The sequence below is a fragment of the Oreochromis niloticus genome, linkage group LG20 (genome assembly GCF_001858045.2).
Source record: "Oreochromis niloticus isolate F11D_XX linkage group LG20, O_niloticus_UMD_NMBU, whole genome shotgun sequence".
In the NCBI taxonomy this organism is placed as follows: Eukaryota; Metazoa; Chordata; class Actinopteri; order Cichliformes; family Cichlidae; genus Oreochromis; species Oreochromis niloticus.
In genome coordinates, this window is record NC_031984.2 from 34389405 (window position 1) to 34416044 (window position 26640).

The 26640-nt window shown below is 39.2% G+C and overlaps 1 protein-coding gene across 3 annotated transcripts in view; it reads left to right on the forward strand.

Annotated features, from left to right (window-relative positions):
• The window catches only part of vps13d (vacuolar protein sorting 13 homolog D), a 115203-nt gene that overhangs the window by 17746 nt on the left and 70817 nt on the right, over positions 1-26640 (forward strand). For all 3 annotated transcript variants that reach the window (XM_019349809.2, XM_019349808.2, XM_019349810.2), the window contains exons 19-27: positions 7-2298; positions 2397-2548; positions 3955-5007; positions 21031-21121; positions 21257-21383; positions 21483-21663; positions 22200-22382; positions 23132-23288; positions 23949-24165. In XM_019349809.2, coding sequence (XP_019205354.1) covers positions 7-2298; positions 2397-2548; positions 3955-5007; positions 21031-21121; positions 21257-21383; positions 21483-21663; positions 22200-22382; positions 23132-23288; positions 23949-24165 — 4453 coding nt within the window. The remainder of the gene's footprint in view (positions 1-6; positions 2299-2396; positions 2549-3954; positions 5008-21030; positions 21122-21256; positions 21384-21482; positions 21664-22199; positions 22383-23131; positions 23289-23948; positions 24166-26640) is intronic.

A 26640-nucleotide genomic window follows, 5' to 3' on the forward strand; every position in this document is an offset into this window, starting at 1 on the left:
TTCAAGATGACAATAAGTCCAACTCAATGGCTACTCAGCCAGAAAGAGAAAACATAAGTGATGATGAGTACCAGACTCCTCTTGCAACCCCACCAGAATCTCCCCCACCTGAACTCGATGTGCCTTTGAAAGCACAGGTGAAATACCCTGAGTTTACAAGCTTCAGGTCTCTGGAAGGTACTCAGGCCTATAGACAAAAGCTTTATGAAAAATACTCCTTATCCTTCAAAGACCTCCAGATAATGGTCGGTCGCTATAAAGACAACTGGAAACATCTTCAGGAGAGTGAGGTAGGGCCTACACACGTGGTGGAGAAATTCAATGTCCTCTTGCAGCTTGAGCAGAGACTGCGCTACACATCTGACCCCCAGCTCCCCGGTGCTGTGCTGTCAGGAACCCTACCAGACCTCAAGATCCATATGAACCTTGAGAAGATGACTGCTCTTAGGAGTTGTCTGGCTAGACTAAACAGTCCAGCTGTAAATGAAGGAAACAAAGGCCAAGAGAAGAGTCAGACTCTCAGACCTTCTGATCCTCTTACCCTCCGCCATGAAAAGATATTTCAAAGAGAAGAGAGCTCATGGAAGCTGCAGGGTTCAGCCAAAAATCTGACTCAGAGCGTGATGACATTGGAGCAGCATACACGTGAAGTCTTGGTGGAATCCCGTCTACTGTTAGCTGAATTCAACATTAACTACATGCAGCTTGGTGTAGAGAGTGATGGGCGGTACATATCTGTTCTTAAAGTGTTTGGCACAAATGCTCATTTTGTCAAGCGACCATATGATGCAGAAGTTGCTCTAACTGTCCATGGTCTTCTGCTGGTGGACACCCTACAAACTTACGGCTCAGACTTTGACCTCCTTGTTGCTTCTCATAAGCATCTCAGTTTTGACATACCCACAGGCAGCCTAAGAGAAAGCCAGCCATCATCTCCTGTTTCAGCTAATGGCAGTTCTCCTCCACATCAGCAAAGCTGTACTGAGCAGTCTTCTCACCTGCCCTCAGATGGACTCTCCCCCTTCAGTTCCCTTTTCAAAGACCAAGAAGCCCTGATTAAGCTTGAGTACCAGTTTGTCAGCTCAGACTGCCCCTCCATGAATTTGGAAAGCTCCCTTCAGGTTACAAGCATGCAGGTCAATAACCTGGATATCATTCTCAACCCTGAGACTATGGTAGAACTGCTCAAGTTCCTGCAGAAGTCTTTCCCCAAAGAAGAAGGCACCTGGACGTCACCAGTGCAACACGATAAAGCACAACAACATACAGAACAGGACTGTGGTGAGGAACAGGATGGGATATATCAGTCCACCTATGACCAGAACAAAGAACTGACCGTGGAGATCCATCGCCTCAACCTGCTTCTCCTCCGTACAGAGTCTACCAGCACTGTTTTAGGCACTGAGAAGAAAGGTTTGAAGATTGCCACTGCCAGCATTACTGGTACCAAGGTCAATGTGTCCATGGGTAGCCGGTTGGACATTAACGGTTCACTTGGATGCATGCAGCTGGTGGACCTAACCCAGGAGGGAGGCCGAAGCCAGTTTGTGGTCAGCATTGGTAGTGTTGAAGACTGCTCCCCAAGTCTTGATGGATTAACATTCCTCCCCGACACACGAGAACGTTCTCCTGCAGAAGCTTTGAATTTCCACCTTATGGAGAAATCCCAAGGAGAGTGTTCTTTGAAACTTCAAATGGCATCATTGCACTACAACCACTCAGCTAAGTTCTTAAAGGAACTCAGTCTCTCAGCCAATGAAGTAGAAGACAATTTCCGCTCCATGTTGAAAAGAGCTGCCACGAAAGTGTCAACAGTTCTAGCCAACAAAACAGCAGAGTATAGTGGGATGGTGTCACTCTTTGAGACGCCGTCACGGAAAATTCGATCTTTGAGTCAGAGCTGGGTCTATCCGTTTGAGGATGAAGAGGACGTTCCCATGGAGGAACCTGAATCCACTTTAGATACATTCTTAGTAAAACTGACCCTGAACATTAGCATTGAATCACCAGTTGTGTCCATTCCCCGTAAACCTGGTCACCCGGAACTCTTGGTTGGTCACCTGGGAAGCATAACAATCCAGAATTTTGTTGCTGGACAAGACTCAGAAGAAGAAAGGTTGCAGGTGTTGGTGAAGGACATTTGCCTCTATTCACTCAAAATGACTAATTTAGTTGTGAAGAGGCTAGGCAAAGGGGTTAATGCTGGCAGCGTGTCACCAACTCACGACAGGAGCAACACTCAGGATGGACCACAGTTCACACGTCATGACTTCTTTGAATCCTTAAATAAGGGAAAAGGTGAGCACGCTTAAAATTTCTAGGATAGTTTAATTTCGAATGGCAGATTCTCTCCATGCTAATGCAAGTATGTTCATATAAATTTTTTCTTTCATTAGCTTTCCATATACTGAAAGACACCACTATACAGTTCACCCTGGAGAAAGTTCCTGTTGATCGAGATGCACAGTTTACCCTCCTCACCACAGAGGAATCCTTCAAGAGCACAGGACTACTGAGAATTGAGGGCAAATTTGTTAATCCTGTTAAGGTATATAACATAACTATATATACATTCTGAATATGAGTCACTATTCATGAATGAAGGACTGGTTACTTCTAAATACATAAATTGAAAACACAGACTGGTGATTTTACATAGTACATTAAGGAAAGCACAACAGTGCTTGCACATCAGTATTACAACAGAGCTGGGCCCAATTTAACTTTTTAACATAAATGCTGTCCTTACAATAATTCAAAACTGTACTTTACCTTTCGTTCTTTAAACTACTGTCAGTAGATGTTTCTGTAAAGTGTTCTTGACATCAATACTGAACAAAGAACCATGAAGTAGAACATTTTTAATTGCTTATAGTAGGAAAAACCTGTATTTCTATAAAAGAAAAATTCTGAACAACAGTAATGTGACAGTTACTGAATATTAATGTGTGAGAAGTGTAAACTATATTTAAACAAAATTTATAAACAAGATTACAAAAATAACACAGATTCCTTGATTTCCTCCATTAGTTTATGAGCTGGTCTGTAACATGTAGCAAGTCATGTAATTTATCATATATACAAGTTGCTCCAACACAGAAAAAGGTCTAAAGGTCTAGTTCAGAGACCTAAGCTAAAAGCTGTGAGACATCTATGAAGCAGTATTATGACCACAATAAGAAACAAATATAGTATTGATCATTTTTAAATTAAAGTCAAAGTGAAAGTTTGCCTAGAAACAACTGTAATCTCCACATTTTGAGTTTTTTCTCAAAATAGAATTTCAACTTTATTCTCAAAATGATCTGTATTTGTTTTTTTCTTAATGTGGCCATAATACTCTGTCGTAGACACCAGATTACCCAAGCAAAGGAGTTAAAAAATTCACCATCCATGCATGTTTTTAATATAGAGAAAACTATAAATAGAGACAAAAAACATTTTTTATTGTAGGCTGTAACACATTGCTGTAGAGCTGTGCATTTTAAAATAAAAGTGGAATTCAGGTGCCAGCCGCTCGTGGAACTGCAGTTTGTGGCACATCTGCATCATTTATATTTTTCAGAGGTGGAAAGGTGGAGAGTGTTTTGTATTAATCTTCCTAAAATATACTTGTAAAAAGTTAAATGTAAGACTTTCATAATTAAAAGCAATAATTTAAAAAACACAGTTTTTGTTTAGATGTAACTGCCTCTCTTTTTTTCCAGATTTTAAAGATACAAATTTTAAACTGACTCTATTATTTTAATAATTTTGGCTTTTCACAACATCATATGGTTATACCAAGACTAGCTTGACTGGCTTCACCATTCCCTTTTGAGAATACTTTATTCCAATGCAGCTGAAACACCTTCTGCTTGAGGTGAAGTCAGATATAACATATTATGGCTATGCAAGTCTTACTGCTGTTACTGCTGGGTTATTAATTCCTTTAACATTTCATTCTGGTGACAGGTGTTCCTGTGCAAGCCTGTGTATGAACAAGTTCTCCAGACACTGGACAATTTGTCCCTGACTGAAGAGCAACATGTTACACCGAGCCAGCCGCCCACACCCCCACCACCAACACCTTCCTGCACCAAACCTCACCGCTTTCCCGACCCCCAGGGAGGAATGTTTGCAAGGGACCCTCCCCATTTCAGCTTCTCTCACATGTCACTTTCATCTCCTTTGCCTCTACAGTCGAACAAACCTACAATGGACTCTTCCTCGTTCACTCAGCTAAAAGTCACCTTACATGTGGCAGAATTGCAGGTTCATCTCAGTGCTGATCTAACACAGGGGTCCCAGGGCTTAGTCAGTTTGCGCTTCCAAGATTTGGAGGGAGACTTTACCAAGGATCACCCTCATTTACTGGAAATCCAGCTGGCTCTTCGTTCCCTGCTCATGGAAGACCTTTTGGAGCAGAATCCCGAGTCCAAGTACAAACATTTGATGGTGTCTCGCGGAGCTCCCAAACCTTCCACCTTTAGTCCAAAGGAGTACCTTTCTCAAAGCTGTCCGTCAGCATCTAATGCTTTGTACCCAGTCATGCCTCGGTCACTGCCCGCTCACATGGAGGAGGCTCAGAATGTCTTCCAGCTGTACCAGAGGCATCCCAGCAACCCTTCATCTAGCAGTCGCAAATCCAAGAGGGGCCCGGACTGTCCCAGCACTCCTCCTCCTTCTCCGAGCCACCACACACCCTCTCCTAACCCACCACCAGATTTTGACGAGTCACTTGTCCATATCAGTGTACAGCTGGTTGACCAGAACCATCCAGAGTTCAGAACGCATTATGGGAGCGTAGGCCGAAGTGTGGACGTTGACTTTAATTGCCTGGACGTTTTGATCACGCTACAGACCTGGGTGGTTATTCTGGACTTTTTTGGTGTTGGCTCTACTGCCAATAATCATGCAGTGAAGGTGCCTGTGACACCCCAACCCGCGCCGGGAGAGCCTCTCTATGAGCCAGACAGCGGTGAGAAGGACAAAAGAGAGCCTGTCAACACCAAAGTCGACCTAAAGGTATGTCACGTAGTGTGCTAAAAGTTATGAGGCCTTATGCTGAATGCATATGGATTCAATAACTAAGAGATCCTGTATGAAAATATAGTCTGTTTATCATTGATGCGGGCTGCATTGCTCTAAGGATAGCAATGTAAGGTTGTCAGACACAATTTTTAGGGCCCGAGCACTGAGAGTGCGAAGGCCCTATTGTATCTGCTCTGTTTGTTATCATTATTATTATTATTATTATTATTAGGGCCCGAGCACTGAGAGTGCGAAGGCCCTATTGTATCTGCTCCGTGTATTATTATTATTATTAGTGTGAATGCTTGTAAAAGCATTCACAGTATTGTTCTTCTAATCTTTATTATTAGTGTGAATGCTTGTAAAAGCATTCACAGTATAGTTGTTGTAATCTTTATTATTAGTGTGAATGCTTGTAAAAGCATTCACAGTATTGTTCTTCTAATCTTTATTATTATTATTATTTCCTATTCCGTACGTTTTTCGCCGACTATCTCCTTCAAAACCGTTCAACTTAGAAAAACCATTCAAACACCGTTAGATTCCTCTTCTTTTGGAATGGTGTGCTTCTATTTTTCTCATTTTTAACATTTATATTTTTAATTTTATTCAACTTTTTCCAACAAAAATTTCCCATGTATTTCAATGGGGAGACCCTTCAAATTCTCCTTCAACTTACTCATTTTTAAACTGTATCTACTTCAACATACGTTGACATAGAGCCACCATTCAAACTTTAAAACGAAGACAAGACATTCAACTATTCAACTTGTATTTATCTTTTCAATATCTATTATACTTTTTCTTCAGTTCCAGTTTAGGTTTCATGATGTTTTTTCACCCGTTTCAGAGTTTATAATGGGTGTGTATGGGACGGAATGTTGGGGCTAGAGTGAGACAGCTGAACTGCTAGAGTGAGAGGAGCAAAAAAATTAATCTTAAAATCTTTTTTAAAACTGCTGCTGTGTCCACGGTGTTTGGTCTACAGGTATGATTTTACCCTCAAAACGTAGCCATCGCTGTCCTCTTTCATCCAATGTGTTTACTATTGTACTAGGTGTTATGGTTCTTTCATAAATGTCACCAAAGCACAGCCTCCTCCCTCCAACTCCTCCATAGACTCTAATGTTAAAATGGCTCAGAAAGTTCCTTTGAAAATCAGAAGAGCAGGCTGTCTTTACACTGTCACCACGTCCATATAATAAACTCCACAGGCATGAAAACTGAGAATTAGGTAGACTGGACATTGCTGTCACTCACGGTGAAAGAATTTTGTCAATAAGACCTGTACTTTTCATTTGGGAGCGATTTGTTTCGACCTGACTTTTCTGTTCATTTTAAGCAGCAAAAGTGAGGCGCATGTCTGTGCGCGTGTGTATGGAGCCAGTGGGTGCAGTCACTATAGCAACCAGGCTCACACCTGCCTGCCTAACGAGCTCTGTCTCTCACTGTGCCAAGATTCATCTTAAACACTTCTCTTTCAACTGCTGCTGTGTCCACAGTGTTTGGTCTACAGCCATCATTTTACCCTCAAAACGAAGCCATCGTTGTTCTCTTTCCAACACTGTCTTTCAAAGCTCAGAGATGTAAAGTTTTTAAACTGTGTGGATCCAAGTGGAGGGATCACATTCTAGTCATTCAGTGATTCAAAGAATATGAACTTTTAATATTCATATCGATGTTTTCTGACTCTAAATTTTCTGTTCTCATTTCTTAGGTTTTCCAAATTTTAATTTAAAAACTTTTCAGCTATTTTCCAACTTCTTCTGTGTGAACATCAGCTTTCAAAAGTTCTGCACTTTTGTTTTCAGGTTAAAAACTCTGTATTTTCCAGCTCATTCAACATTTTTATTTTTCACTTAAAATTCAGCAATTAATTCATTTCAGTGCATACATTCAGATTCAAGCATTCACACTGCAGTTTCTTCAGAAAATGCACTTTCTAGTTATTATTATTATTATCTATTCCGTACGTTTTTTGTAGTCCTACTACTTCAAAACCGTTCAACTTAGAAAAACCATTCAAACACCGTTAGATTCCTCTTCTTTTGGACATGACTGCTTCTATTTTTCTCATTTTTAACATTTATATTTTTAATTTTATTCAACTTTTTTCAACAAAAATTTCCCATGTATTTCAATGGGGAGACCCTTCAAATCCTCATTCAACTTACTCATTTTTAAACTCCTACTACTTCCACATACGTTGACATAGATCCACCATTCAAACTTTAAAACGAAGACAAGACATTCAACTATTCAACTTGTATTTATCTTTTCAATATCTGTTATACTTTTTCTTCAGTTCCAGTTTAAGTTTCATGATGTTTTTTCAGCCATTTCAGAGTTTATAATGGGTGTGTATGGGACGGAATGTTGGAGGTTAGAGTGAGAGCTTCAACTGCCAGAGTGAGAGGAGCGAAAAAGTTAATCTTAAAATATTTTTTAAAACTGCTGCTGTGTCCGCAGTGTTTGCTCTACCGGTCTGATTTTACCCTCAAAACGTAGCCATCGCTGTCCTCTTTCATCCAATGTGTTTACTATTGTCCTAGGTGTTATGGTTCTTTCATAAATGTCACCAAAGCACAGCCTCCTCCCTCCAACTCCTCCATAGACTCTAATGTTAAAATGGCTCAGAAGGTTCGTTTGAAAATCAGAAGGGCATGGTGTTTTTACACTGTCACCACGTCCATATAATAAACTCCACAGGCATGAAAACTGAGAATTAGGTAGACTAGACATTGCTGCCGCTCACGGTGAAAGAATTTCGTCAATAGGACCTGTACTTTTCATTTGGGAAGGATTTGTTTGGGGCTGACGTTTCTGTTCATTTTAAGCAGCAAAAGTGAGGTGCATGTCTCTGTGCGTGTGTATGGAGCCCCTGGCTCAGTCACTATAGCAACCAGGCTCACACCTGCCTGCCTAACGAGCTCTGTCTCTCACTGTGCCAAGATTCATCTTAAACACTTCTCTTTCAACAGCTGCTGTGTCCACAGTGTTTGCTCTACAGCCATCATTTTACCCTCAAAACGAAGCCATCGTTGTTCTCTTTCCAACAGCGTGTCTTTCAAAGCTCAGAGATGTAAACCTTTAAAACTGTGTGGATCCAAATGGAGGGATTATATTTTAGTCATTCAGTGATTCAAAGAATATGAACTTTTAATATTCATTCAGATGTTTTCTGACTCTAAATAGTCTTTTCTCATTACTCAGGTTTTTCTAATTTACATTTAAAACATTTTCAGCTATTTTCCAACTTCTTCTCTGTGCTTGTCAGCTTTTAGCAGTTCAGCACTTTTGTTTTCAGGTGAAAATTTCTGTATTTTTCATCTCATTCAACATTTTTAACTTAAAATTCAGCAATTAATTCTTTTCAGTGCATATATTCAGATTCAAGCATTCACACTGCAGTTTCTTCAGAAAATGCACTTTCTAGTTCTATTTTATTATTATCTATTCCGTACGTTTTTTAAAGTCCTACTCCTTCAAAACCGTTCAACTTAGAAAAACCATTCAAACACCGTTAGATTCCTCTTCTTTTGGACATGACTGCTTCTATTTTTCTCATTTTTAACATTTATATTTTTAATTTTATTCAGCTTTTTTCACCAAAAATTTCCCATGTATTTCAATGGGGAGACCCTTCAAATCATCATTCAACTTACTCATTTTTAAACTCCTACTACTTCCACATACATTGACCTAGAGCCACCATTCAAACTTTAAAACGAAGACAAGACATTCAACTATTCAACTTGTATTTATCTTTTCAATATCTGTTATACTTTTTCTTCAGTTCCAGTTTAAGTTTCATGATGTTTTTTCACCCGTTTCAGAGTTTATAATGGGTGTGTATGGGACGGAATGTTGGGGCTAGAGTGAGACAGCTCAACTGCTAGAGTGAGAGGAGCAAAAAAATTAATCTTAATATCTTTTTTAAAACTGCTGCTGTGTCCGCGGCGTTTGCTCTACAGGTATGATTTTACCCTCAAAACGTAGCCATCGCTGTCCTCTTTCATCCAATGTGTTTACTATTGTCCTAGGTGTTATGGTTCTTTCATAAATGTCACAAATGCACAGCCTCCTCCCTCCAACTCCTCCATAGACTCCAATGTTAAAATGGCTCAGAAAGTTCCTTTGAAAATCAGAAGAGCATGGTGTTTTTACACTGTCACCACGTCCATATAATAAACTCCACAGGCATGAAAACTGAGAATTAGGTAGACTGGACATTGCTGCCGCTCACGGTGAAAGAATTTCGTCAATAGGACCTGTACTTTTTATTTGGGAACGATTTTTTTCGGCCTGACTTTTCTGTTCATTTTAAGCAGCAAAAGTGAGGTGCATGTCTGTGTGCGTGTGTATGGAGCCATTGGGTGCAGTCACTATAGCAACCAGGCTCACACCTGCCTGCCTAACGAGCTCTGTCTCTCACTGTGCCAAGATTCATCTTAAACACTTCTCTTTCAACTGCTGCTGTGTCCACAGTGTTTGCTCTACAGCCATCATTTTACACTCAAAACGAAGCCATCGTTGTTCTCTTTACAACACTGTGTCTTTCAAAGCTCAGAGATTTAAACTTTTTAAACTGTGTGGATCCAAGTGGAGGGATCACATTCTAGTCATTCAGTGATTCAAAGAATATGAACTTTTAATATTCATTCAGATATTTTCTGACTCTAATTTTCTTTTCTCATTACTTAGGTTTTTCTAATTTACATTTCAAACATTTTCAGCTATTTTCCAGCTTCTTCTGTGTGAACATAAGCTTTCAAAAGTTCTGCACTTTTGTTTTCAGGTTAAAAACTCTGTATTTTCCATCTCATTCAATATTTTTGGCTTAATATTCAGCAATTAATTCATTTCAGTGCATACATTCAGATTCAAGCATTCACACTGCAGTTTCTTCAGAAAATGCACTTTCTAGTCTTTATTATTAGTGTGAATGCTTGTAAAAGCATTCACAGTATTGTTCTTCTAATCTTTATTATTAGTGTGAATGCTTGTAAAAGCATTCACAGTATTGTTGTTGTAATCTTTATTATTATTATTATTATATCATATTCCGTACGTTTTTGTGCATCTATCTCCTTCAAAACCGTTCAACTTAGAAAAACCATTCAAACACCGTTAGATTCCACTTCTTTTGGACATGACTGCTTCTATTTTTCTCATTTATAACATTTATATTTTTAATTTTATTCAACTTTTTTCAACAAAAATTTCCCATGTATTTTAATGGGGAGACCCTTCAAATCCTCATTCAACTTACTCATTTTCAAACTGTATCTACTTCAACATACGTTGACATAGAGCCACCATTCAAACTTTAAAACGAAGACAAGACATTCAACTATTCAACTTGTATTTATCTTTTCAATATCTGTTATACTTTTTCTTCAGTTCCAGTTTAAGTTTCATGATGTTTTTTCAGCCGTTTCAGAGTTTATAATGGGTGTGTATGGGACGGAATGTTGGGGCTAGAGTGAGACAGCTGAACTGCTAGAGTGAGAGGAGCGAAAAAATTAATCTTAAAATATTTTTTAAAACTGCTGCTGTGTCCGCAGCGTTTGCTCTACCGGTCTGATTTTACCCTCAAAACGTAGCCATCGCTGTCCTCTTTCATCCAATGTGTTTACTATTGTACTAGGTGTTATGGTTCTTTCATAAATGTCACCCATGCACAGCCTCCTCCCTCCAACTCCTCCATAGACTCTAATGTTAAAATGGCTCAGAAGGTTCGTTTGAAAACCAGAAGTACAGACTGTCTTTACACTGTCACCACGTCCATATAATAAACTCCACAAGCATGAAAACTGAGAATTAGGTAGACTGGACATTGCTGTCGCTCACGGTGAAAGAATTTTGTCAATAGGACCTGTACTTTTCATTTGGGAGCGATTTGTTTCGACCTGACTTTTCTGTTCATTTTAAGCAGCAAAAGTGAGGTGCATGTCTGTGCGCGTGTGTATGGAGCCAGTGGGTGCAGTCACTATAGCAACCAGGCTCACACCTGCCTGCCTGCCTAACGAGCTCTCTCTCACTGTGCCAAGATTCATCTTAAACACTTCTCTTTCAACTGCTGCTGTGTCCACAGTGTTTGCTCTACAGCCATCATTTTACCCTCAAAACGAAGCCATCGTTCTTCTCTTTCCAACAGCATGTCTTTCAAAGCTCAGAGATGTAAACCTTTAAAAGTGTGTGGATCCAAGTGGAGGGATTACACTTTAGTCATTCAGTGATTCAAAGAATATGAACTTTTAATATTCATTCAGATGTTTTCTGACTCTAAATTTTCTGTTCTCATTTCTTAGGTTTTCCAAATTTTAATTTAAAAACTTTTCAGCTATTTTCCAACTTCTTTTGTGTGAACATCAGCTTTCAAAAGTTCTGCACTTTTGTTTTCAGGTTAAAAACTCTGTATTTTCCAGCTCATTCAACATTTTTATTTTTAACTTAAAATTCAGCAATTAATTGATTTCAGTGCATACATTCAGATTCAAGCATTCACACTGCAGTTTCTTCAGAAAATGCACTTTCTAGTTAGTGTGAATGCTTGTAAAAGCATTCACAGTATAGTTGTTGTAATCTTTATTAGTGTGAATGCTTGTAAAAGCATTCACAGTATAGTTGTTGTAATCTTTATTATTATTATTATTATATATTCCGTACGTTTTTTGGCATCTAATTCCTTCAAAACCGCTCAACTTAGAAAAACCATTCAAACACCATTAGATTCCTCTTCTTTTGGACATGACTGCTTCTATTTTTCTCATTTATAACATTTATATTTTTAAAATTATTCAACTTTTTTCAACAAAAATTTCCCATGTATTTCAATGGGAAGACCCTTCAAAATCTCCTTCAACTTACTCATTTTTAAACTCGTATTACTTCCATATACGTTGACATAGAGCCACCATTCAAACTTTAAAACGAAGACAAGACATTCAACTATTCAACTTGTATTTATCTTTTCAATATCTATTATACTTTTTCTTCAGTTCCAGTTTAAGTTTCATGATGTTTTTTCAGCCGTTTCAGAGTTTATAATGGGTGTGTATGGGACGGAATGTTGGAGGTTAGAGTGAGAGCTTCAACTGCTAGAGTGAGAGGAGCAAAAAAATTAATCTTAAAATATTTTTTAAAACTGCTGCTGTGTCCGCAGCGTTTGCTCTACTGGTCTGATTTTACCCCCAAAACGTAGCCATCGCTGTCCTCTTTCATCCAATCTGTTTACTATTGTACTAGGTGTTATGGTTCTTTCATAAATGTCACCAAAGCACAGCCTCCTCCCTCCAACTCCTCCATAGACTCTAATGTTAAAATGGCTCAGAAGGTTCGTTTGAAAATCAGAAGAGCATGGTGTTTTTACACTGTCACCACGTCCATATAATAAACTCCACAGGCATGAAAACTGAGAATTAGGTAGACTGGACATTGCTGCCGCTCACGGTGAAAGAATTTCGTCAATAGGACCTGTACTTTTCATTTGGGAACGATTTGTTTCGGCCTAACTTTTCTGTTCATTTTAAACAGCAAAAGTGAGGTGCATGTCTGTGTGCGTGTGTATGGAGCCAATGGGTGCAGTCACTATAGCAACCAGGCTCACACCTGCCTGCCTAACGAGCTCTCTCTCTCACTGTGCCAAGATTCATCTTAAACACTTCTCTTTCAACTGCTGCTGTGTCCACAGTGTTTGGTCTACAGCCATCATTTTACCCTCAATACGAAGCCATCATTGTTCTCTTTACAACACAGTGTCTTTCAAAGCTCAGAGATTTAAACTTTTTAAACTGTGTGGATCCAAGTGGAGGGATCACATTCTAGTCATTCAGTGATTCAAAGAATATGAACTTTTAATATTCATTCAGATATTTTCTGACTCTAAATGTTCTTTTCTCACTTCTTAGGTTTTTCTAATTTACAATTAAAACATTTTCAACTATTTTCCAACTTCTTCTGTGTGAACATAAGCTTTCAAAAGTTCTACACTTTTGTTTTCAGGTTAAAAACTCTGTATTTTCCAGCTCATTCAACATTTTTGGCTTAATATTCAGCAATTAATTCATTTCAGTGCATACATTCAGATTCAAGCATTCACACTGCAGTTTCTTCAGAAAATGCACTTTCTAGTTATTATTAGTGTGAATGCTTGTAAAAGCATTCACAGTATAGTTGTTGTAATCTTTATTATTATTATTATTATTATCTATTCCGTACGTTTTTTGTAGTCCTACTACTTCAAAACTGTTCAACTTAGAAAAACCATTCAAACACCGTTAGATTCCTCTTCTTTTGGACATGACTGCTTCTATTTTTCTCATTTTTAACATTTATATTTTTAATTTTATTCAACTTTTTCAACAAAAATTTCCCATGTATTTCAATGGGGAGACCCTTCAAATCCTCATTCAACTTACTCATTTTTAAACTCCTACTACTTCCACATACGTTGACATAGATCCACCATTCAAACTTTAAAACGAAGACAAGACATTCAACTATTCAACTTGTATTTATCTTTTCAATATCTGTTATACTTTTCTTCAGTTCCAGTTTAAGTTTCATGATGTTTTTTCAGCCATTTCAGAGTTTATAATGGGTGTGTATGGGACGGAATGTTGGAGGTTAGAGTGAGAGCTTCAACTGCCAGAGTGAGAGGAGCGAAAAAATTAATCTTAAAATATTTTTTAAAACTGCTGCTGTGTCCGCAGCGTTTGCTCTACCGGTCTGATTTTACCCTCAAAACGTAGCCATCGCTGTCCTCTTTCATCCAATGTGTTTACTATTGTCCTAGGTGTTATGGTTCTTTCATAAATGTCACCAAAGCACAGCCTCCTCCCTCCAACTCCTCCATAGACTCTAATGTTAAAATGGCTCAGAAGGTTCGTTTGAAAATCAGAAGAGCATGGTGTTTTTACACTGTCACCACGTCCATATAATAAACTCCACAGGCATGAAAACTGAGAATTAGGTAGACTAGACATTGCTGCCGCTCACGGTGAAAGAATTTCGTCAATAGGACCTGTACTTTTCATTTGGGAAGGATTTGTTTGGGGCTGACGTTTCTGTTCATTTTAAGCAGCAAAAGTGAGGTGCATGTCTCTGTGCGTGTGTATGGAGCCCCTGGCTCAGTCACTATAGCAACCAGGCTCACACCTGCCTGCCTAACGAGCTCTGTCTCTCACTGTGCCAAGATTAATCTTAAACACTTCTCTTTCAACAGCTGCTGTGTCCACAGTGTTTGCTCTACAGCCATCATTTTACCCTCAAAACGAAGCCATCGTTGTTCTCTTTCCAACAGCGTGTCTTTCAAAGCTCAGAGATGTAAACCTTTAAAACTGTGTGGATCCAAATGGAGGGATCATATTTTAGTCATTCAGTGATTCAAAGAATATGAACTTTTAATATTCATTCAGATGTTTTCTGACTCTAAATAGTCTTTTCTCATTACTCAGGTTTTTCTAATTTACATTTAAAACATTTTCAGCTATTTTCCAACTTCTTCTCTGTGCTTGTCAGCTTTTAGCAGTTCAGCACTTTTGTTTTCAGGTGAAAATTTCTGTATTTTTCATCTCATTCAACATTTTTAACTTAAAATTCAGCAATTAATTCTTTTCAGTGCATATATTCAGATTCAAGCATTCACACTGCAGTTTCTTCAGAAAATGCACTTTCTAGTTATATTTTATTATCTATTCCGTACGTTTTTTAAAGTCCTACTCCTTCAAAACCGTTCAACTTAGAAAAACCATTCAAACACCGTTAGATTCCTCTTCTTTTGGACATGACTGCTTCTATTTTTCTCATTTATAACATTTATATTTTTAAAATTATTCAACTTTTTTCAACAAAAATTTCCCATGTATTTCAATGGGGAGACCCTTCAAATTCTCCTTCAACTTACTCCTCTTTAAACTGTATCTACTTCCACATACGTTGACGTAGATCCACCATTCAAACTTTAAAACGAAGACAAGACATTCAACTATTCAACTTGTATTTATCTTTTCAATATCTATTATACTTTTTCTTCAGTTCCAGTTTAAGTTTCATGATGATTTTTCAGCCGTTTCAGAGTTTATAATGGGTGTGTATGGGACGGAATGTTGGGGCTAGAGTGAGACAGCTCAACTGCCAGAGTGAGAGGAGCGAAAAAATTAATCTTAAAATATTTTTTAAAACTGCTGCTGTGTCCACAGCGTTTGCTCTACAGGTATGATTTTACCCTCAAAACGTAGCCATCGCTGTCCTCTTTCATCCAATGTGTTTACTATTGTACTAGGTGTTATGGTTCTTTCATAAATGTCACCAAAGCACAGCCTCCTCCCTCCAACTCCTCCATAGACTCTAATGTTAAAATGGCTCAGAAGGTTCGTTTGAAAATCAGAAGAGCATGGTGTTTTTACACTGTCACCACGTCCATATAATAAACTCCACAGGCATGAAAACTGAGAATTAGGTAGACTGGACATTGCTACCGCTCACGGTGAAAGAATTTCGTCAATAGGACCTGTACTTTTCATTTGGGAAGGATTTGTTTGGGCCTGACTTTTCTGTTCATTTTAAGCAGCAAAAGTGAGGTGCATGTCTGTGCGTGTGTATGGAGCCATTGGGTGCAGTCACTATAGCAACCAGGCTCACACCTGCCTGCCTAATGAGCTCTCTCTCTCTCACTGTGCCAAGATTCATCTTAAACACTTCTCTTTCAACTGCTGCTGTGTCCACAGTGTTTGCTCTACAGCCATCATTTTATCCTCAAAACGTTGCCATCGTTCTTCTCTTTCCAACACTGTGTCTTTCAAAGCTCAGAGATGTAAAGCTTTCAAACTGTGTGGATCCAAGTGGAGGGATCACATTTTAGTCATTCAGTGATTCAAAGAATATGAACTTTTAATATTCATTCAGATGTTTTCTGACTCTAAATTTTCTTTTCTCATTACTTAGGTTTTTCTAATTTACATTTAAAACATTTTCAGCTATTTTCCAACTTCTTCTCTGTGCTTGTCAGCTTTTAGCAGTTCAGCACTTTTGTTTTCAGGTGAAAATTTCTATATTTTTCATCTCATTCAACATTTTTAACTTAAAATTCAGCAATTAATTCTTTTCAGTGCATATATTCAGATTCAAGCATTCACACTGCAGTTTCTTCAGAAAATGCACTTTCTAGTTATTATAATTATTATTATTATTATTATTATTAGGGCCCGAGCACTGAGAGTGCGAAGGCCCTATTGTATCTGCTCCGCTCATTATTATTATTATTATTATTATTAGGGCCCGAGCACTGAGAGTGCGAAGGCCCTATTGTATCTGCTCCGTTCATTATTAGGGCCCGAGCACCGAGAGTGCGAAGGCCCTATTGTATCTGCTCTGTTTCTTCTTCTTCTTATTATCATTAGGGCCCGAGCACAAAAGTGCGAAGGCCCTATTGTATCTGCTCTGTTTCCTATTATTATTATTATTATTATTATTAGGGCCCGAGCACCGAGAGTGCGAAGGCCCTATTGTATCTGCTCTGTTTCTTCTTCTTATTATTATTATTATTATTATTATTATTAGGGCCCGAGCACCGAGAGTGCGAAGGCCCTATTGTATCTGCTCTGTTTCTTATTATTATTATTATTCAGGCAAAATACGGGCCTTTTTGAGGGCCTAAACATGCTCAAAAACTCATGAAATTTTGCAGACATGCCAGGTCTGGTGAAAAATTTTGTATTTTAATGGTTTTACATATGAGCACTGAGAAATGGCTCTAGAGCGCCACCTATGCCTTGTTAAATGCAGCCCTACGAACACATCGTAGGAGCTACATGTATGAAATTTGGCACACATGTGTATTATGCCAAGACGAACAAAAAAGTCTGTGGGCCCATTGACGCAAACCCAACAGGAAGTCCGCCATTTGCAAGTGAAGGTGACATTTTGGCTCTAATTTTGCAATTTCCATGCCTCGAACTTTTTCGAACTCCTCCTTGGGATTTGGTCGTATAAGCTTCATATTTGGTCAGTTTCAACTACACACCTGGGCCATGTTAAATTGCGGAGCTTTTGAGTTTTCGCGATACTGTTAGGCCGTGGCGCCACGGCGAATTTCGATGACTCGCCATGAAAATCTTATTGTCTCTCATTCTGTCATACATGGTCCGACGTGGACCAAAGAGCACACATATGATAAGGCTCCACCCCTGAACATATTTCAACTGCCATATTTGACACCAGGGACAGCGCCACCTAGTGGCAACAGGAAATGTCATGTTTTACACTTTAGGGTACAGTATTGTGATCAGTGACATCTGCAGCCTCAAATTTCTCCAGGAAAGCCTTAAGGAGTTGGTCTTGGGTTACAGTGAAAACTGTGAGTTTTCGCGAAAGGGTGTGACCCCTGCAGCATGGCGAACATTGATGTCTCGCCATGAAGAAACAAATTAGTATAACTCAATGAAATCCAGTCGGATCAGAACCAGACTTTACAGGGATGATTTCAGACCCCCCCCTGAACAGATTGATGTGCCCATTGTCAGGAATACGTAGAGCGCCACCTAGTGGCAACAGGAAATATCATGGCTTTCATTTTGTTGTACTGATTTTCACGGTTTCATCGTGGGCACCTCAAAAGCGGTGAATATCACCATCAGTCCCTCATGATGCTTCAGTGAGAAAATTTTGACTTTAAACTGAACGGCGCACCCTGGTGGCAACGCGGTTCACCATGAAAGATGAAGTGGCTTTTGAGGGGCTTGGAAAGTTTAAAATGTCGTGAAATTTGGCGCACACCTCCAATATGATGAGGGCTTTCTTTTGATTTTACCATTTTCATTGAATAGCACAAAATGGCTCCACAGCGCCCCCTACAAAATTTCAAAACAACAGCCCCTGCTCTGTGTTTTATGGATGAGTCTGAAACCTGGTAAGCTTATGGAAGATATCAAGATGTACAAAAAAGTCTCTTCGAGCAATATCCCAAATCCAACAGGAAGTCAGCCATATTGAAATTAATGTGTAATTTTGGCGACATTTTCCCTTCTTTTCAGGCACCGTTCTTTGACGAACTCCTCCAAGGGATTTCATCAGATTTACACGATTTCCAGTGCGTGGAATCCAAAGACCTTTGTGATGTTAAATTGCAAAGCTTTTTACGTTCAGGGAAACGGGGTGGTCGTGTCGGCACGTGGAGTTTCAATCACACGCCAAAAAGCAGTAACCTGCTGTCGCTCAAAAACACAATGTCCAATCTCTCCCAAAGGTCGCAGGCGTGATGAGCCTCGAGCTCGGAAATGTTTGTTATGCCATTTGTCAGTAATGGTTAGAGCGCCACCTAGTGGGACGACTATAATAATGGTTGAATGAGATGAAATTTTAGCTGGTGGTTAAATGCATGAATTCCATCAATGTGACATCAGATCGGAAGCGCTGGTTTTAGGTGTTGGGCTTGGCTCGACGTGCCGGGGGTGCGAGGGCCCTCATATCGCTGCTTGCAGCTTTAATTATTAGGGCCCGAGCACTGAGAGTGCGAAGGCCCTATTGTATCTGCTCTGTTTCTTATTATTAGGGCCCGAGCACTGAGAGTGCGAAGGCCCTATTGTATCTGCTCTGTTTATTATTATTATTATTATTATTATTATTATTATTATTATTTTTTACCGAAATGAATTGCCTTTTTGAGGGCTTTAACATGCTCAAAAACTCATGAAATTTTGCACACATGCCAGGTCTGGTGAAAAATTTTGTATTTTAATGGTTTTACATATGAGCACTGGGAAATGGCTCTGTAGCGCCACCTATGCCTTGTTAAATGCAGCCCTACGAACACATCGTTTTAGCTACATGTATGAAATTTGGCACACATCTGTAACATGCCAAGACGAACAAAAAAGTCAGTGGGACCATTGACGCAAACCCAACAGGAAGTCCGCCATTTGGAAGTGAAGGTGACATTTTGGCTCTAATTTTGCCATTTCCATACCTCGAACTTTTGCGAACTCCTCATTGGAATTTTATCGTACAAGCTTCATATGTGGTCAGTGTCAACTACACACCTGGGCCATGTTAAATTGCGGAGCTTTTGAGTTTTCGGGATACGGTGAGGCCGTGGCGCCACGGCGAATTTCGATGACTCGCCATGAAAATCTTATTGCCTCTCGTTCTGTCATACATTGTCCGACCTTGACCAAAGTGGACACATATGATAAGGCTCCACCCCTGAACATATTTCAACTGCCATATTTGACATCAGGGACAGCGCCACCTAGTGGGAACAGGAAATGTCATGTTTTACACTTTGGGGTACAGTATTGTAATGGGTGACATCTGCAGCCTCAAATTTGTCCAGGAAAGCCTTAAGGAGTTGGTCTTGGGTTACAGAGCTTTTTACGTTCACGGAAACGGGGTGGTCATGGCGGCACGTGGAGTTTCAATCACACGCCAAAAAGCAGTAATCTGCTGTCACTCAAAAACACAATGTCCAATCTGTCCCAAACGTAGCAGGCGTGATGAGACTCGAGCTCGGAAATGTTTGTTATGCCATTTGTCAGTAATGATTAGAGCGCCACCTAGTGGGACGACTATAATCATGATTGAATGAGATGAAATGTTAGCTGGTGGTTAAATGCATGAATTCCATCAATCTGACATCAGATCGGACGTGGTGGTTTTAGGAGTTGGGCGTGGCTCGACGCGCCGGGGGTGCGAGGGCCCTCATAACGCTGCCTGCAGCTTTAATGTAATTTTGTTTCTTTATGCTGTAACAATTTAAGATGATGTCATTTAAGTGTACGCTTTAAACTTAAATTCGAGTAATACAATTATAAATAATAAGTAAAATAATTTGCAAGCGTTTTAGACCTTTTTGATACCGTCCCCAAGTTTTTACAGGCTCAAAAGAAACTGCACAATTGACCAAAGAGTAGTTTCATGGCTAGATGAAAAACACCTATACAGCATGTAGTCAAGTCAAGAACGTACTTAACAGGTAGGTGTATTATTTTCAAAGTCTGCAATCAAGAGATACCATAATAATTCAAGAACATAAGCTTCTGTCACGCTGCTAGAAATAAAAAAAGGAAGGAAAAGAAGGAATTTTGTAGCACAATGATAATAGGAGAGGGATGCTGGGGAAAAACAGGGCTTACCATGCATACCATGTCATTTGCTAATCATCTAGTAAATAAATTAGCAAATTCATCAAGTGTTGTTCATAACAATCAATCATGCTGTGGACCAACAGGAGAGACCTACACAGTAGAAAGATGACACCTGGAACACACAGCCCTGCTAATCCTGATAATCACAAATGAATAGATGGGAGTGAACTAGTCTCTTATGCATTTAAAAAAAAAAAAAATAGAATCACCTTTCATTGTCATTGTACAGTACAACAAAATTGTGGGTGCCCCACACCAGCTGTGCAGGAGTGAAATATGAATAGGGTGGAATGATTGTACAGCATTCATTTGTAAGGACATCAAAAAAAAAAGAATTAAGTGCACAAATTTGCATTAACGCCACTCAGGTTCAGGTTAGGCAGGCCACTCCTCCTAATCATCAGAGGTCAGAGGAGAATGGATTGTTACAACCAAGGTTTACAGAAGAAGAAGAAGCACCTCTGAATACACAGCACATTAAATCTTGAAGTAGATGGGCTAAATCTGCAGAAGACCATACCGGGTGCCACTCCGCTCAAATCATCTCAGACAAGTTTCTTGAACATAAGTTCACTGTACTGTAATGGCCTCCACAGTCTCAATCGAATTAGAGCACCTTTGGGCTCTAGTGCAACAGGAGAATTCAAATCATGGATGCAGGCAACAGATTGGCAGTAACTGTGTGATGCTGTCATGTCAGCATGGACTAGAATCTCTGAGGAGTGTTTCCAATACTTTGTTCAATCTGTGCCAATAACAACTGAGGCAGTTCTACTAGCAAGGTGTCCTTGATAAAGTGGCTGGTGAGTGTAAAGTGGCAATTCTGAAGTGATTTTTGTATGCTAACCCATTCCCATGTTTTCATTCATAGGTTCATTCTTTGTCTCTTGTACTGAACAAGAAACTCAATGAGCTTGCCAAAGCAAGTGTGTCCAAATTATCTGCTCATCTGGAGATGTTTGGTATGAATGAATCTCTTTTATTTTATTTTCTATATTGTAAAAGCAATAAAACAAACTGTGCCTATTCTGATTTTATCTTATTACTATCGATTCACCAAAATGTATATTGTTGTTATATTTTGTCTGGTATTTCAGACGGTGACATGGCATTACAAGGAACTCTAGGAAGTTTATCTCTGAGTGACCTGACCCCACATGGTGATCTCTACAGAGAGCGCTTCACTACACAAGGAGGGGAGGCACTGATCTTCAATATTCTTAAGTATGTATCACAACAATGTTTGAAAGACTGTTCCTCTGTGCTAAAGGAATTAGAAGTATCGTGCTGTTTTTAGTCACCAGTGTACTCTGTTCTCCTCAGGTATGGCCAGCCTGACCCTGACCTGGAGCGGGAATGTGACATCAAGGTGTCTTTGCAGATGGCGTCAGTGCATTACGTGCACACACAGCGCTTTCAAGCTGAGGTGGCAGCCTTCATCCAACACTTCACTCAGCTACAGGATGTGCTAGGCCGGCAGCGGGCTGCAGTGGAGGGCCAGCTTGTGAGTGCTGTCTGCTATAGGGCTGCCGTCATGGAATGACAACAGCATGATTTCTTTACGCTGCAGTTTTTACATTAGCAAACCAAATGTTAGTGAAGTTGGTGTTATTGCCTGTAGCCCCTTGTAAAGTTATGCATATGTTCTCCAGGCTGCATTTCATTTGGTTAGATATAAAGATGTTTTCTTAACCAAGGAAAGACTTCAGTTGTCCTCTGTAGTCTTCAGGCCTTTTAGTGTTCTTAAGAAGGTGCATTCCTTCTTTTGGAGAATAGATCACATTGTCGATTTGACCACTGCTAAAGTGGCACAGTTCACTCTTGGGCACAGCAGGCTTTGTCAGTAACTACACTTTGCATGACTGTTTTTTAATTGGAGGGGCACTCAATAAGCGCAGGTGTTTATTTGTTAATTTTTTAATTAGATTGTGTTCGTCCATTACATTTCATGATAAATCACTGGAGAGATTGTGCTAACCAACTGGGGTCTTTAAATTTGTTACATATTATTCATTCCTTCCTCCCTGTGTCTGTCTAAAGGTACGTGATCAACCTCAAAGGGCATCCAGAGTCCTGCTGGATATTGAAGCTGGGGCCCCAGTTATTCTCATCCCAGAGAGTTCCTGGTCACCAAGGCTCATTGTAGTCAACCTCGGTCAGCTGAGGGTGAAGAACCGCTTCCTTCCAGCAGGGGCTTATGGGACTTTTTCCCTCAGAGACAAGGTAAAGAAACTGACCATGGCACATGCCTTTTTCCCTTCACTGGTGAGTCATGCTTCTGGTTTCATCCATGCATGGAGTGATGCCTGCACCCCATTTCTCTTCCACTCTTTTCTAATTTCACCACATTTATTATTATTTAAATTATACGTAAAAAAAAACAAAACAAGTCACTTCACACACTAATAGTACTATACATTAGTATTGTACTATTATTGTCTGAAATGAATAGAACGTTGCCTGATGTTTAACAAGTGATTATCAAGTGTAGTTCAATTTCTGATTGGCTTTGGTGTTTAACCAGCTATTATGATAATTGTGTGCACGTCATCACTTTTTTTTTTTGGAATGATGCTATCTACCTGTGTGTGTGTGTGTGTGTGTGTGTGTGTGTGTGTGTGTGTGTATGTGTGTGTTTGAATGACAGTTTGTATGACACTTTGGTCACTGTTACTAAATGTTAGGAATTATTTTAGATATTTAGGTTATTATGATAAAGTATTTTGAAAATTGTATTTGTTTTTCGTGTATATTATTTGATGTCTGGGCCTTTCTAAGCTTTGGGTAAGCTTTTCCACAGTCCCCTCTCATAAATATATATGTGAAGCAGTTTATAGTGTGTTTTGCTTTTAGTTATTTTGACATTTAAAAAAAAAAAGATTTACTATTTGTGTGTATGTAGAAATCAATTTTTAAAAGTACTTGGTGTTCAACTTTACAGCTGTTTTCTTTTTCTTTTCGTTTTTTTAAAGGAGCATGTCCACAGTGCGGCAGAGAGATGCAGTGATCAGGAGACGCGCAGAGTCTCCACATGCAGTTCGACCTCATGCACAGGTCTGGGCCGGCCTGAGAGGCCACAAACCGTAGACACAGAGAAGGCACCTGAGAAGGATGGCCCTCGCAGTTTAGGTCAGCATCTCTGTAGCTACTGTACAATCCCAAAAAAAACAATGAATGCAAATGCTAATTAGCAAGATGAGTAATTTCTAAGTTCTTAAAGCCCTTGATAAGGAAGCACAGCCATTTCACACATCTCTAGCAGTCCTTGGTCTTTCATAGTGTTTGCAGGCCGTCATTTATGCACAGCTCTCTTAAGGTCCCACCACACCATTTTAATCTTGTTGAGGTCTGGACTTAGGTCTTGGACTGCATAACTTATGGCTGAATATCTCCACTTTCACCTCATCTGTTCAAAGGACATAATAGAAGTCTTATGTTTTGTTCAGCTGGAGCTTTGCAAAGTTTAGCCCTGCTGCTGTCTTCCTTTAAGAGCGAGGAGGCTTTCCTCTAACTCTTCCAAACAGGCCATATTTTCTGTAATTATACTGTTATGAAATGTAACATTTAACATGCCAGTTGAGGCCTGTAGAGAAACAACATTGGACTGATTCCCATCATTCTGGTACAGGATTAATATGTATCAGAATGATGAGAAGTGAAAAGAATTATGAAAGTAAGAGCAGCCAAAGGAAGCCATGTCATCTATTGAAGATGGTGAAGGCAGTGCTATAGCATTTGTCCAAAACACTATGAACCTAGCTGTATGTGGTGTGTCTTTATCCCCATTAGAAAACCACGTGTGCTTGTTGGACTGCATTGCATTGGACCTGCAGGAGATGGATATCTTTGCTGCTGAGCGTTTGCCAAGTCAGCCCTTGGACAGTGGTGGTAAACCTCTTGAATATTCAGACCTGGTCTTTCCTTCCTATTGTGTCCGTCGCACTGGAAACAACCTGCTGAAAGACTGCTGCCGCCTCAAACTTAAAGTGGAGCGCAACCTGGACAAGTAAGCCCTGCTTTTAAATGCTCATAACAGGCTTTTTCTTTTCTTTTTTTCTTTAGCAGTGGAAGCACCGTGAAGTGAATTTTGTTGAGATTTGGCACTAAATTAATAAAACTGAATTGAAAATCAGTTTTCAGGGCACATTTTCACTGTCCATCCATTATTTGTGTGGATGCCCTAAAAGGGCTTCCACACTGAGTTCCTGTTTCTCTTTATTGTGTGGATGCTTTAAGGCATCCACACTATTGTTTTCCTGTTTCTCTTTATTCTTTATTATTATTCTAGTTGCGTTCCGTACACTTTTTGGCACTTAACTACTTCCACAATTTTTGTGCTATTTTCACCGTTCAAATTTTAAACTATTCTCCTATTTCTGCTAATGTACGCTATATCTTTTGGTATTTTTCACTATTATACTTTTTAAAATATTACACTTTTTCCCTTTAATTTGTCCCATTGAAATGAATGGGAAACTTCCGCAATTCTGCTAAAACTTGCTTGTTTTTGAAACTTAACTATTTCCTCATATTTTCACGTAGAAACTCCATTCAAACTTTAAAATGTTCTCAAATTATTGGGCTATTCCTGAATAAATCAGCTTTTTCAAATCTTTTACCGTTTTATTTTTATCCCTCTTAAAGTTTTGAGTTGCAAAATTGTGATTTTTCAGGAAATACATGCGTTGTTATGGTTGCTATGCACTTGGCTTTCAGTGTGCCACTGTAGGTTTCGCAGTCTTCTCTTCATGTCCGAACAACTTCTTGCTACTTGCTCAATTTTCACTCAACTTCCACAAATTATACATCAAAACGTAGGTATTTTTGCTGGCTTTCAGAAAATGTCACCATCATTGTTGTGAGATTTATAGAATTTTGGCAAATCTCCTCAGACCAACACAAAGTCTGAAAACTCTCCATAGAAAGTCAATGGAGAGTTTGTTCAAAATCACCGCTTGATTTCTGTAATGAGAGGCATATTCGAATCGTCATATCTCCTTAACGAAGCGAAGTTAAAACATGAGGCTTGTCCCAGTATATCTTCAGACACTCCTGACGCTCACAATTCAAGAATTTTTTTCTCACCTATTACCGTTCTGAGATGAGTTACACTTGTTTGAGGGTAGGAAATTCGTCCTTCGCTCAGATTTCTTCAGATTTCAAACTCTGGAAACGAACCACTTTTTTCTCTCGTCATATCTTTTTGATGGATTTCCACAGAGACCTGAAAATTTCCATGACTGTTCACCAAAGCCTGCTGTCTCTTACGGTGAAAGAATGATATCGATACTCCAAATAGATTTAGAGTTAGAAAGCGTTGTTTGAGGGCAGGTCAAGGCAGTTTTTGCTTCGCCTCTACTCAGTTATGGTGCATTACAAGTCAAATATCTTTAATAATTCATATTTTAATGATAAATTGTCAACACTTGAAGATTCCCCCATCTCTTCTGAACAAAACGGTGTAAGAATGACCGTTCTAGCCCCTACGGTTAGGAAATTATGGCCATTTGTTTGAGAGGAATCCTCACTATGAGAAATACACTGCAGAAATCCTGTCTCTCTCTGTGCTGAGTGTGTGTAAAAACGGCTGCACCTGTTTTGGCGGGAAAAAGTACACAGCCTCTCTGATTGGTGGATTCAAATTTAGCAGCTCCCAGGCTGCTTGACTGACCTAGAAAGTTGCTCCTCTCTCCCTGTGTGTGTGTGTGTGTGTGTGTGTGTGTGACAGAGAGAGAGAGAGAGGGAGAGAGAGCCTTTTTATGGGAGCATCTTATTGTATGATTTAAATTCAATATATTTAGACTGGTTGACTGAATTTGATCCTGTGTGTGTCTCTCTGTGCATGTGTGTTTCCATATGTGTCCATATTTGTGATTGTGTGACTGTTATACTTTTTTTTGCTGAGTTTTTTTTCATTTAACAAGTACATTTGAAGGATCCTTAGCATGTTCAGCATTTTTTCAGCTGTCCATTTTGCTTTTCCAATTTTACTGTTTAAGTTATTACTATTGTGCTGAATCATACTATTTCTGCTATTTTATAAGATTTGTGCTAAATATAGTATTTCTGCCAAATATAGTATTTCTGATTAATTATAGTTTTTCTACCAAATCATAGTACAGTATTTTTGCTTTTTATAGGATTTTTATAGGATATTTATATTGCTCAATATAGTAATTCTGCTTTTTATAGGATTTGTGCTTAATATAGTATTTTTGCTTTTTATAGGATTTGTGCTTAATACAGTATTTCTGCTAAATGTAGTATTTATGCTTAATCATACTATTACTATATATTTCTGCCAGGTCCCCAGGCAGCCAATCCTCTGAGGACTGAGACATTCAAATTTACATATCAGGGCCTGCACGGCTTCCCAGCCAGCCAATCATATCTGAGGTCTGCCCTTTCTTCTCTCGTCATATCTCAGCGACGGATGTACAAAGAGCAATGAAAATCGCAGTCAAAGTACACCAAAGTCCGC